Here is a 12,709-nt window from a genome sequence, read left to right on the forward strand (position 1 = left end):
AGCACAATTGGAGTTGCAGCTAGCAGGGGACGTGAAGGGGAACAAGAAGGGTTTCTACAGTATGTTAGCAACAAGAAGAAGGTCAGGAAAAGTGTGGGCCCCTTACTGAATGGGAGAGGTAACCTAGTGACAGAGATGTGGAAAAAGCTGAAGTACAAATTTGGCAGCTCATCCCTGCTGATGCCCTGAGACATTCTCTGTTACAGACATGCTCAGACCCCAAGACCAAACCTCCCTTCTTCACCGAGAAGAACATGGAGGCCTCCATCAAATACATCAACAAGAAATTCCCAAATGTGGACGCGCGGAGCAGCACGGTGAGCAGCTCAGTCCCTGCCCCATGGTACAGCCCCCATTTAGATCCGTATGGGCCGCCTGCCCCGACATGGGTGCTCAGATCCGGACAGGCCCTGCCTCTGCCGCGGCGCTCAGATCCATACCAGTTCCCTCCCCACTGGCGCGGCGCTCTGCTCTGTACAGGCTCTGCCCTGCCCCCCACCAGCACAGTGCTCAGAGCTGTACATGCTCCTCCTCCCAGTGCAAGTGCCTGGATCCGTATGGGATCATGCCCGGTGGCGTGGTGCTCGGATCCGTGCGGCACCACCCCGGCATGGGAGCTCTAAACCCAGCTCCAGCCTGGAGGCCGCAGATGCCCAGGAGTGAAAGTGCTGGGGCAGTTGTGTCCAGCTCGGTGTGTGCCCGTGATCTCTGTCCCCAGCGGTGGGGAGGGAGGGTTGCACAGCTGGTTCCCTGGCAGGGCCGTGCGTTCGCAGCCAGTCAGGGTGAAATCCGCTCCCTGTGTCTGCCTTTGCTTTAGCAACACCTGGGCCCGGTGCACAAGGAGAAGACAGAGATCATCAAAGTGCTCAACAGCTACTACCAGTCCTTCGTGGACGTGATGGAGTTCCGGGTGAGTTCTTGCAGGGGGTGCCATGCCCCGGGGAGATGGCGGGTGTGGGCCAGTGGTGGGGGGCGGGAAGGGTGGTCCCCGGGGTAAGGTGCTGGCCTGGGATTCGCAGGACCTGGGTACGTTTCCTGGCTCTGCCACAGACTCCCTGGGCGACCTGACCCAGCCACTCCCATGGGAGTTAGGTGCCCAAATGCCTTTGAGGTCTGGGCCTTTGTCTGTCTGCGCCAGGGGGGTTCGAGGGAGGAGGGTACATTGAAGATTATGGGGTACCCAGATGCTATGGTGATGGGCACACGTGAGAGGACGCTGGACCCAGCTCTCACCTTCTTTGCACCAATCCAAGGTGATTTCTGATGGACGGGGCAAGCGCTGCTTAAACCTGCTGCCTCTGCCATGGAGGCTGTGGCTGGCTCCGTGTCCCTAGCTCCCGCACAACTGCTTCCCCATGGCTCATTCCAGACCTGGCGCCTGCGTCCCCTGCACTGTGGGCACCAGTTATGCCAGTGCCAGTTGCTCTTGGAGCACAAGGAGGGTGTTGGGGAGACACTTTGCCTAGTGGAGGTGCCAGATGTTGCCAAATCTTGGCTGAGGAAGCCGCCTGCCCTCCTTCACGTACCTAACGTACGTGTGTTGGAGCCCCCAGTGACACAGCCGTCTGTCCTGGGCTGGCAAAGCCGCCAGGGAAATGCTTTGTGGGAGCTGGGAGTGCGCGGGCAGCCAGGGCGGCTCCAGGGGCAGAGGGGTGCTGTGCTGAGCAGCTGGGTGTGTGAGAGGGGAGCAGGGAGAGGGGCCAGGGCTGATCACTGAGGGAGGGGGGCATCTCAGCTGGGGGCTGTCCCTTAGGTGTGACCGACACAGCTTCCCCCGGCAGGACCACGTGTACGAGCTGCTGAACACCATCGATGCCAGCCAGTGCTACTTCGACATTGTGAGTACAGGCTGGCCCCTGGCCGCTGCATGGGCGCAGGGGGCGGTGCATGGACGGGGGGGCAGGTGCGGCGCATGGGACAGAACACAAACTGGGCAGAGGCTGCTGGCGTCCCCGCTTCCCTCTGGAGACAGGATGATTGTGTGGATGATGCACTGGGCTGGGATTCAGGAGTCTGGCTTTGAGTCCCAGCTGAGCCACACATTCCTGGGGTGACCTCGGGCGAGATCCTCAGGTGCATGGCTGGGCACAGTCCCCTAGGATGCCTCCAGCACCTGCCATCTTCTCTCAGACTCCCTGGGGCCCAGCTGCCCACTGGCAGAGCCGGGATAATCCTGAGGGTGAGCTACCAGAGGCAGGGCCGGCCTCGCTCTGTATCCATGCAGCGCCTGGCGCGACGGGGCCCCGATCTTGGGTGGGCTCGTAATGCACCGAACAACGTCATGCCCCATGGGTGGCTGCTGTCCGCCGGCTCCCAAGCCAGCTGCAAGGAGCAATCTGGGGCAGGGTGGGGCTGGGCAGGGGGGAAAGTCCCCCTGGCTCACCTGCCAATGCTGCTTTCTTCCCTGCCGGGCCCTGCCCCCTCCAGCTCCACGAGCTGTGGACAAGGAGTGCGATTGCAGTGCAGGGTCATTCCCTCCACTAGGGGTCAAGACACACACACACAGAGCAAGGCTCATTGCCTCCAATAGGGGGCAATGTACACACACACACACACACACACACACACACACACTCAGAGCAGGGCTCATCCCCTCCAGTAGGGGGCAGCATACACACACACACAGAGCTGGGCTCATCCCCTCCAGTAAGGGGCAGCGTATACACATACACACACACACACACACACACACACACACACACACACACACACACACACAGAGCTGGGCTCATCCCCTCCAGTAAGGGGCAGCATGTACACACACACGGAGCAGGGCTCATCCCCTCCAGTAGGGGGCAATGCATGCCTGCACACACCGTTCCTCCCAGTCACTGACACCCCACCGCTACGCTGCCCCCCCACAGCACGTGAACTACGATCTCACCAAGAACTACCTGGACCTGGTGGTGACCTACACGTCTGTCATCCTCTTGCTCTCGCGCATCGAAGACCGCAAGGCCCTGATCGGGATGTACAACTGCGCCCACGAGATGATGCAGGGCAGTGGGTGAGACCTTGCAGGAGTCTGGGCGGGTTGTGCTGGTGAGGGTGGCCTACACAGAGCTGAGCTGAGACATGAAGGAGTTAACTCGTGGGACTCCCTGCTGCAGGGTTTGTGTGGGTCAGGTGGCTCCGGGGGCTCTGTATAAATCCCAGAGGTAGTGCCCATGTGGAGGAGTGAGGGGCATTGGCGGAGCCTGCAAGGGCATTTGCTGTGGGGTGAGTGACCTGGGCACTGGGGGGCAGGTTGCTGTGCGGGGCATGAACCAAATCTCTGCCCATGCTGTCCCCCTGCAGCGACCCCAGCTTCGCCCGGCTGGGCCAGATGGTGCTGGAGTACGACACCCCGCTCAAGAAGCTCACGGAGGAGTTTGGGCCTCACACCAAGGTGAGCAACGCTGGCAAGGGACTGTGGGCTGGGGCCGTCAGCGATAACCAGGGGGCACAGCCAGGGGCTCTGGGCCGGGACGGCTGGGGCCGTCAGTGATAACCAGGGGGCACAGCCAGGGGCTCTGGGCCAGGACGGTTGGGGCTGTCAGCGATAACCAGGGGGCACAGCCAGGGGCTCTGGGCCGGGACGGCTGGGGCCATCAGCGATAACCAGGAGGCACAGTTGGGGCTGTGCTCCCAGGGGTGGGGGGTGGCCGGCACTGGCAGCGGTAACCAGGGGACACAGTTGGGGGACTATGCTCCAGGAGGAGGGGGTGGCTGGCACTAATGATAAGTGCTGGTCCCAGCATCACTGCATGAGAGCAGAGTCTGGGGTGCGTGCACAGCCACCACGCGATCGTGCCGGCCTGGCCCAGTGTGCGTGCGCGCTCACGCTGACGGTGTGTGTGAGGGGGCTGGGCTCTGCTTGTGGGGTGACTTGTGCGAGGCTGGAGGTCTGTGTGAACAGCACTCGGCTCGCTCCAGATTTGCAGCCCCGAGCAGCTGAGATCTAAACCCGCCCCAGCGTGCTTGGCCCCACACTCAGCCCCAAACCTAGCTCCACATCCTGCCTTATGCCTGGCCCCACGCCCTGCCCCACACCCCTGTGGGGCTATACTCACCTGAGGGCAGCACATGGGGCCTTCCCGCTAGGGGACTATGCAGTTGCAGTTGTCGTTGTAGTTAGGTTGTCGCTGTTGTTGCTGCTAACTGTCGCCGGGTCCCCCTCCAGGCCGTGACCAGCGCCCTCCTGTCTCTCCATTTCCTCTTTGCCCGGAGGAACCAGTCGGCCGAGCAGTGGCGCAGCAACCAGCTCCTGAGCCTGATCAACAACCCGGCCATCATGCTGAGCCCGGCCAGCTCGGACGTCGTGAGTCCAGCCTTCTGGCACCTGGGGGGGCCGATGGGGAGGGGCCCTGAGTGCGGGGCTCAGGGGGTGCTGCCTGCAGGACCCTGTATGATGGCTGTGCTTCCAGCCGGCTCGCCCAGCTGAGAGCGGTGTTGGCACCATTTGGGGATCCCAGGGGTCTAGGGCAGACCCCAACCCCTTGTCCAGCAGGGAGGTGCCACCCACAGCAGTAGTGCCAACCCCAAACGTTGAAAAAGCATGAGTCAGGCCCCCCAAAAATCATGAGATTTTATAGAACTAATCAGGGTGGGGGTCTTTTTACTTGCCCTCTGCTTTTTGCGCCTTTAGGGTTCCCCTTAAGTTTCCCCACAGCCACGAGGGCCAGAAACTTCCTTTTTCTTTAAAAGTGAAGGCAGAAATCATCACACATCCACTTGACTCCAGGAGCTGGGGCTTTGCCATGAGACTCATGACAAAATCATGAGTTGGCAGCTCTGCTGTAGGGACACGCAGCATGCATGGTGGCTGGGCTGCTCCAGTCCCCATCCGTGGGGAGCTGAGGGCAGGCCGCCTCTTGGTGCCCATGGCCACAGGGCTGGGAGTCCCAAGGTCCTGCTTGCCATGGCCAGGGCTGCTCCTAGATCAAGCCTGGGCAGCCATTCAGGTAGGACCGGCGGATCCAAAGTGCTTGGCCATGGGTGCTGGGGCTCGGGAGGGCAGGCTAGGCCAGCTCACAGGGCTGACAGCCAGGATTGTGGCTCTGACCCCGTCCGCTCCCGCCGGCAAGTGGGTGAGGAACAGCCCCTCTCTCCCCAGATGGCCTGCGAGTACCTGTCGCTGGAGGTGATGGAGCGCTGGATACTGAGTGAGTCATGCCACGTATGGCTGGGCCGGGCACAGACCCTGGGGCCTCTGGGAATGGCAGGGGGGGACTCGCCTTCCAGCGGGACTCATGGAGAGCACGGCGGGAATCTGCCCATCCCTGCATCCCCATAGGCCCCCACCCATCCGCACCCCATTCCCCACCCATCTCCATATACACTCCACCCCATCCCTCCCTATCCCATCCATTCCATACACACACATACCCCCCATCCTGATCTATCTATCTATCTGTCTATCTATCTATCTGTCCGTCTATCCACCTGCCATTAGACTCCAAGGGAAAGTCTCCATTTATGTCATTGGGCTTTGAGTCAGGCCTCCCCCCATCTCTCTCTTCATGCCCTGCCCAGTAACTCACAGGCTGGTGCCTTGTGCCCCCTCCATGGTACAAGCCCCCAATGTGGTGGGCAGGCTCCTGGGGATCGGGAGATCTGAAAGTGCCAAGCACCAGAGACTGGCTGGAGAGAGCCCAGGCCAGCCCTGGGGACTCAGCACAGCTGGGAAGCCCAGCCCGGGATCTCAGCCCAGCCCCAGCCCCTGCCCTCACCTCACACTATCAGCCCCAGTCTGGGGCCTCAGTGCTGGGGATCGCTGCCCTGTGTGGCCCAGCAGTACCCTGATCTGCTGACCTCTGGATGCCTGGCAGTGTCTGCTCTCCCCACAGTGATGGGAGGGGACAGGATGGGGAGCTGGGGTTGGTGGCTCCTCCATGTCCCTTGCGCCCCTGCTGTTCTCCTGGCTGCACCCCTTCTCCCCCTCCTGTAACTTTGCCCTCGCCCCTGACACACCCTGCCACCTTGTGCTCCTCACCCCTGCCACCCCATGCCCCGCCACCTACTGCGTCCCCTCTGCCCCACCTCCTGTGCCCCATGCCCCTTGTCACTGCACCCCTGTGCCCCTCACCCTTGCTGCCCCGCCTCCTGTTTCCCATGCTCTCTGTTACCCCGCCCCCGTGCCCTATTCCCTGCCACCTACTGCATCGCTGCCGTGCCCCTTGCCACCCCGCCCCGGTGCCCCTCCTCTCCCTTCTGTGCCTCTGACCCACTCCCTCCCCCTCACTGCAGTCGGCTTCCTCCTCTGCCACGGCTGTCTAAGCGCGACCCCGCAGTGCCTGGAGCTGTGGAAGCTGGGCCTGCAGGGCTCCCTCTACGTCACCCTGCTCCGCGACGAGGTCCTGCAGGTCCACAAGGTCACCGAGGAGTTCTTCAGCAGCTTGAAAGGGTAACAGGACGTGGGCGTTGTGTGTGGGGGGGGGGGGTGGGGGGGGGGGCTGGGAGTGGCTGGTGGGGAGGATGGCTGGTTGAGGGGGCAGCTGGCGGGGGGGTGGAGGGCAGCTGCCGAGGGCAGGGCAGCTGACAGGGAGGCAGAGGGCAGGGACACGGGCACTGGCTGGCACAGAGGGTGGTTGGAGGGTGTAGGAGGGGGATCCCCACTAGGCCCACCAGGGGAAGACCAGGGAAGGCCCAAAGTGACTAGTGCAGTGTCACAGATCCCAGGATCGTGGCCATGCTACGCCCCAACTTTGGGACAGTCCCTTGGAGGGACCCCTGTGATGTGCCAGATCCCCTGGCACGTCGTCCTCCAGGGCAGGCCACGCGCCCTCACTGCCTCCCTCTCCAGCCCTCCTGCCTCACCCCGTGCGCTCTGCTCAGCGACTGCAGCCGTGTCCACGCCGCAGGGAGGGAAGCCCCTCAGCCCGCGTTTGCAGAGACGCTCGCCCAGCGCTGTGCAGACTGTCGGGGCTCGTCCCCCCCGGAGCCCAGCGCTGGAGTCCTCGGTTCAGCAGCGCCCTGAAGGGGAAGCACGGGCCGCTCTGGTCCGCCTGCAGCGAGCCCCTTTCTCAGGCCTTGTATCTCCCTCTCATCTCTGGCTCCCTTCCTTCCGAACTCCCAGGTGCTGAGGGTTCTTTCCAGCAGCCAAAACTCAGACCCCGCCTCACCCTCCCTGTCGCCCAGCTGGGGTTTCTTCTCAGCTTCCCTGGGGCACTGGACACAGGGCGGCCGTGTTCTGCCACTGGCTTTCCCTCGTCTTCTCGGAGATGGGTCAACCTCCGCTGCGTTTAGTGACCCATTCTGGCTCAGACAGCTTGGCAACACATTCTCCCTCCCCTATCTCTTAGCCTGCCCCTTTCCCCCCTCACGGGGTAGCAACGCACAGTATAGGGGAAACTGAGGCACACGTCGGCATCATAAAAATATTGCAGAAAATTCCCACTCTGTCACATGCAGCAAAGTCTGTACTGGAGCCAATGGGTCAGGGGAGGGGCTGAGCTACACCACGGGAGATGTGCCAGGGGCTCTGCTTCAGAGGGGCTGCTCTGGGGGCTATGCCAGGGGCTCAGGTCTGGCGGGGGGCTGCCCTGGTGATAAGCGCTCGCTCTCGCCCCTCTGCAGGTACGGGAAGCGGGTGGCTGATGTCAAGGAGTGCAAGGAGCAAGTTGTGGTGAACAGGTACAGGCTGCTGTGGCCTCGCGCCTGCTCGGTGATGGGTCCTGGGTCCTCCAGGGGGATGTGAATTTAGTGCCCATGGTGGGGAGATCACCTGAGCACTGGTCGGTGCCTATTACCATGCGGGGGGGTTGTACAACTGCTCTGGCTATGCGCCTCCGTGCTAACACACAGCACCTTGAGCTGCTCCAGTCCTGCCCCACTGCCTTCCCAGTGTCCCCATTCCCGACCCGCAGCCCCCTGCTATCCCAGCCCTGATCGTCTGCCCCCAATCCTGACCCATGGCCCCCTGCTACTCCAGCTTTGGGCTCCCCTCCAGCTCTGCTGATGCCCCTTAATTCCCACAGCCCTGCTGTTCTGGCTTCTTGCTGGGGCACACTGGTTTAAGGGATGAGGGATATTTGCCCCCCCCCTCCCCCGATGTTGCTGCCCCACACGGGGTGCACAGGGCTTGCCCTGGTGTAGCTGCATCAGTGGTGGAGTGAGCAGCCGTGGACTCCCTGGTGCTGGGCCGGGCTGTGGGGTGGGCATGGGACTGGGGGGGGGCAGCAAAGTGTCTGGGTGCAATCACCCCCCGCCCTCTCTGCACAGTGGCCAGTTGCACCGGAACCGGCGGGTTTTCCTACGCACCACGGTGCGGGAGCTGGAGGCGCTGCTGGACGACCAGCCCGGGCTGCTGGGCCCCAAGGTGACAGGGCAGGGGCAGGGGCTGGGACTGGGGAGTGAGTGTGTCTGGGTGCATGCGTGTGAGCATGCGTGGTCCCTGTGGGGTGCCATGTGCTTTTATGTCCCGTGTCCCTCAGCCCCACATCCTGCATGTCACACTAACAGGGAGTGCTCTGCTCCCTGCACTGCAGCCCGGAGTGCGGGTTACCTGGGGGGGGGGTCAGTGCAGCCCAGAGTTGGGGGGTCTCCTGGGAGGGTCAGTGCAGCCTAGAGTTGGGGGTCTCCTGGGGAGTCAGTGCAGCCCAGAGATGGGGGTCTCCTGGGGAGTCAGTGCAGCCCAGAGATGGGGGGTCTCCTGGGGAGTCAGTGCAGCCCAGAGTTGGGGGGTCTCCTGGGGAGTCAGTGCAGCCCAGAGTTGGGGGGTCTCCTGCGGAGTCAGGGTTACGGTTGGGCGACTGACACTTTTGAGGTTACCTGAGGGGTCTGGGGTGAGTTGCTACCACCTGCCCCATTCCCGGCTATTGGCAGCCCAGGGCTCTGCTCCGGTTCCATGAGCCCCACTCTTGCCCAGTGCACACTGACAACTGACACCCCGCCTTGTTACACGAGTGCCCAGTCCTCCTCTTCCAGACCCCTGCAGCAGCGTACACCGAGCCGCCGCCTCCGTGGAAACAAGGCCCTCAGGACGCAGGTCTCAGCTCAGCTCAGCACTCTCCTGGGCACAGGGCACTGAGACAGGCGTCTAGTAAAAGCAAGTCCAAGTTCATTTAACAGAGCTCGAGGCAGATTCAGGTTAAAATGCAGCCTGCAGGCGCCTGCCGCGCTCCTGTGTGACAAGGTCTCTTTCCCCCACGGTCAGTCCTTGCAGCGCTCGTCCACTTCCAGCCTCTGGGGACCCCCGGCTGGCAGAGTCTCCCGCCGTGACGGGCTGGAGAACATCTCTCTCATCTCTTGTGCGGTCCCAGACCAGTGTCTGAGCCATGGGCCCCTCGGCCCAGACCTTTGTCTCTGTGGAGGCTCCAGGCTGCACCTTCCCCAGACAGCCAGGGGGGTGGGCTGAGCCCTGGAACGTCCCCTGTCCTCGGCCCTGCACCTTCCCCTCCTCAGGGGACAGGTTTCCCTCCCCACGAGTTTGGAGCCCAATAACCGCACGGCCCACAGCTCGGACGTGGTTTCCCGCGCCAACATCTGGCAGCACCAGGACGATCCGCTCGTTCTTAGTTCTCGGCAGAGCCCCCACGACTCCCTGTGGTGCCAGAGTGAGAAGATGTCGGGCACAGACCTAATCTCCAGGTGTGGGCCTGTCTGTCTCATGGGGCCATGCCCTGAGCTTTGCTTCCTCTCTGTTGCCCCCGTGAAGCAATTTCCCCCAATCCCAGGTAGCCCAGAATGACCCGTCCGGCCCTGGCTGCCTGTAGGTGGGTGTTTGGCTCTGATGGCCCCCCCTGTCACTGTTTGGTTTGTGGCTGTGCCTGTGAGCCCCAGGTGGCCGGCACGGAGCCAGGCCAGAGCCCACCCTGCCTGGAGCTGACACCTCTGATCTCTGCCCTGCCAGGCTCTCTGCGTCTTCGTGGCGCTCTCCTTGTGCCGCGACGAGGTGAACTGGCTGGTGCGTCATGCTGAGCACGTCACCAAGACCAAGACCCCCGAGGACTACATCGACAGGTCCGGGCAGGGCCAGGCTGGCGGGGGCGGGGTGGGCATTGGGGTGTCCTGGGCCTGGGGGATGGGTCCCAGGTGAGGTCTGGCTGTCAGGGGGTGGGGGTGGACCAGGCCATGGGGGGGTCTGACTCTGGCTCTGGGGGGGCGACAGACTCTGGGTGGGTCTGGCTGTTGAAGTGGTAGGACCGGCCCAGAAGGAATCTGGCTCTGTGGGCGGGGGACAGGCACCGGGGGGTCTGGCTCTCGGGGGGCGGGGGGTAGAGGGGGGGAACAGGCCCTTGGAGGGTCTGGCTCTCGGGGGGGGGGGGCAGGAACTAGGGGGGGTCTGTGTCTGGGGCAGGCAGGCCCTTGGCAGGTCTGGCTCTCGAGGGGGAGAGGCCCTGGGGGGTCTGGGTCTGTGGGTGGCAGGCACTTGGGGGTCTGGCTGTCATGGGGAGGAGACAGACGCTGGTCGCTGTGAGACACGGGAATGCCTTGGGCCCCATGCCAGCTGCGGTGCACTGGACCTGTGGGCTCCCTGGGCCGAGGAGAAGTTCGGGGTCTCCGCTCAGGGCCCCACAGCATGGGGGTGTGGGTTTGGAGTTAGGAAATGGAACCACGTGACGTGGCAGCAATTTGTGGTTTAGGGTCAATCCTGGTTCAGCCAGCACCACGTGTCACCCACCCCAGGGCAGAAGATGTGCAAAGGGGGTGTGGACGCTGCAAGATTTGAGTGGCACCCGCTTTGCCTGGTGTAATGTGGGCTGAGAGAGCGAGGGGAGATGGGAAAGGAGATGCTGTGGATCCTGCCCTAGGGGTTGAGGGGTGGCAGCAGCTCCCGTAGCCTTGAAAAACACATCTCTAGGGAGAGGGCTGGAGCTCAATGACTTACCTTCCCAAGGAGAGGCTGAGGGGACTACACCACAGTCTCCAAGTACCTATGTGGGAAACTGAAAACCGCTCAGGGAGGCGCTTCAATCTAGCAGACAAACGTCCCACATGCTCCAATGGCCGGTAGCTGAAGCTAGACAAATTCAGGCTGGAAATAAGGCAGAAATGTTAACAGTGAGGGTAATTAAATCACTGGGACAATTTGTCAAGGGTCATAGTGGGTTCTCCACCTCTGGCAATTTTCAAATCAAGATGGTTTCGAAAAGAGCTGCTCTGGTTCAAACAGGAATTAACTGGGGGCAGGTCTCCGGCCCGTGATATCCAGCAGGTGAGACTCGATGGTCTCAGGGTCCCCTGGCCTTGGAATCGGTGCGTCTAGAGGGGACCGTGATGCATGCTTGGCCAGTGGGTTGGTGACCCTTTGATTGAGTGGCATCAGCAGTTGTCTGGACACCTGTGGGGGGGGGAGGGCGTGGCAGGAGTCCCATGGCACCGTGGCGGGCATGGGGCTGCCCTGGGGTACCCTGTTTCCAGCTGGAGCTGTCAGATTTGGATCCAACCCTGCCCGCCCGCAGGGGCTAGGCCAGAGCACGGTGATATGGGGGGAGGGTTGTGAAACTGGCTCTCCCGTGACTCTTGGCAGCAGCAGCAAAGGCCCCAAGTCACCCTGAGCGGAGTGGGTTGGGTGGCCCGGGCGCAGCACTGTCCCCCCCCAGGGGCGCCTGACTCAGCCCCGTGCCACCCCTGCAGTCACGTTGCCGAGCTGTTCTTCCTCATGGAGCAGCTGCGTGGCTTGGTGCAGAGGCACAGCCCCGTGATCCAGCGCTACCACGTCCAGTACCTGGCTCGCTTCGACGCCCTGCTGCTCAGCGATATCATCCAGGTACGCCGGGCGGGGAGGGGCTCTGAGATCGGTGCCAGCCGGGACCCCGACAGTGAGACATGCAGCCCAGGGTGACCCCTGGGAGGGGAGAATTCCCCGGGGCTTGGGAGCCCTGCACTAGCCAGCCCCGTCTCTGGGCAGGAAGACGGCCATCGCCGTGGGCTCTCTGCACCCCGGAAGGCACCTGCCCTGCTGCCCACAGGAAGCTCCCCTTAGCCGTGCCCGTCTCTTTCAGAATCTGACTGTCTGCCCCGAGGAGGAGTCCATCATCATGTCGTCCTTCGTCAGCACCCTGTCGTCTCTCTCCCTGAAACAAGGTGAGCAGGCGCCCGCAGGCTCCCTGCTGTGCCCGGAGCAGCAGGTCCCTCCCGTGGGGCATGCAGACCCCAGGGGCAGGCTGGCTGCTGCTCCACCCCAGCTCCAGAGCAGAGCTCCCTGACCGTGGCAGTGCGCAGCAGTCAGCCCGGGCCGAGGGCCCCAGGTCCCGCCACTGGAGCAGCCCGGCGGCGCCGTCCGGTCCCATGCACACGTGCGGAGCTGAGCCACGTAGCTATGCAGTCCCAAGGCCCTGTCTCTGCCCCAGCTGCTGGAGGGGGGGCAGGAGCACAGAGTGGAAACTCCCCCCACCACCACCGCCCACCGGGCCGCTGCCGCCTTTCTAAAGCCGCTTGTCTCTCCTGCAGTTGACAAAAAGGAGAAGTTTGACTTCTCGGGGCTTCGCCTGGACTGGTTCCGGCTGCAGGTAACTCCCCCATATGTGTGCGTCCCCATTAGGGCACACACAGCCTGCCCGGCCCCCTGCCTAGCTCGCACTGGCAACCCCCACCTCTCCCCTGCCTGACCTGAACCAGCAACCCCTCCCCAACCCCCTGCTCGTCCCCCACTGTCAACCCCCTCCCCCCGCCAGGCCTGCACCTGCACCCCAGTCCCACCCCCTCCCCAGCTCCCTGCCATGCTCACATCAGCTCCATTTCTGTTCACTATCTAGGGCCATGTCTGGGCTCCAGGCCCCCTGCC

General features: G+C 63.0%; 1 protein-coding gene across 1 annotated transcript in view; it reads left to right on the forward strand.

Moving 5' to 3' along the window:
- The window catches only part of NCKAP1L (NCK associated protein 1 like), a 55,171-nt gene that overhangs the window by 3,052 nt on the left and 39,410 nt on the right, over positions 1-12,709 (forward strand). The window contains exons 2-15 of the mRNA XM_067535038.1: positions 207-317; positions 818-910; positions 1,782-1,838; positions 2,865-3,007; positions 3,298-3,388; positions 4,163-4,300; positions 5,096-5,144; positions 6,229-6,385; positions 7,558-7,614; positions 8,203-8,299; positions 9,833-9,942; positions 11,560-11,692; positions 11,928-12,009; positions 12,376-12,434. Of these exons, the coding sequence (XP_067391139.1) occupies positions 207-317; positions 818-910; positions 1,782-1,838; positions 2,865-3,007; positions 3,298-3,388; positions 4,163-4,300; positions 5,096-5,144; positions 6,229-6,385; positions 7,558-7,614; positions 8,203-8,299; positions 9,833-9,942; positions 11,560-11,692; positions 11,928-12,009; positions 12,376-12,434 (1,377 nt within the window). The remainder of the gene's footprint in view (positions 1-206; positions 318-817; positions 911-1,781; positions 1,839-2,864; positions 3,008-3,297; positions 3,389-4,162; positions 4,301-5,095; positions 5,145-6,228; positions 6,386-7,557; positions 7,615-8,202; positions 8,300-9,832; positions 9,943-11,559; positions 11,693-11,927; positions 12,010-12,375; positions 12,435-12,709) is intronic.

This window comes from Emydura macquarii, unplaced genomic scaffold (genome assembly GCF_026122565.2).
Source record: "Emydura macquarii macquarii isolate MOO-44397 ecotype Brisbane River unplaced genomic scaffold, CSIRO-AGI_Emac_v2 contig_3472, whole genome shotgun sequence".
Lineage (NCBI taxonomy): Eukaryota > Metazoa > Chordata > Testudines > Chelidae > Emydura > Emydura macquarii.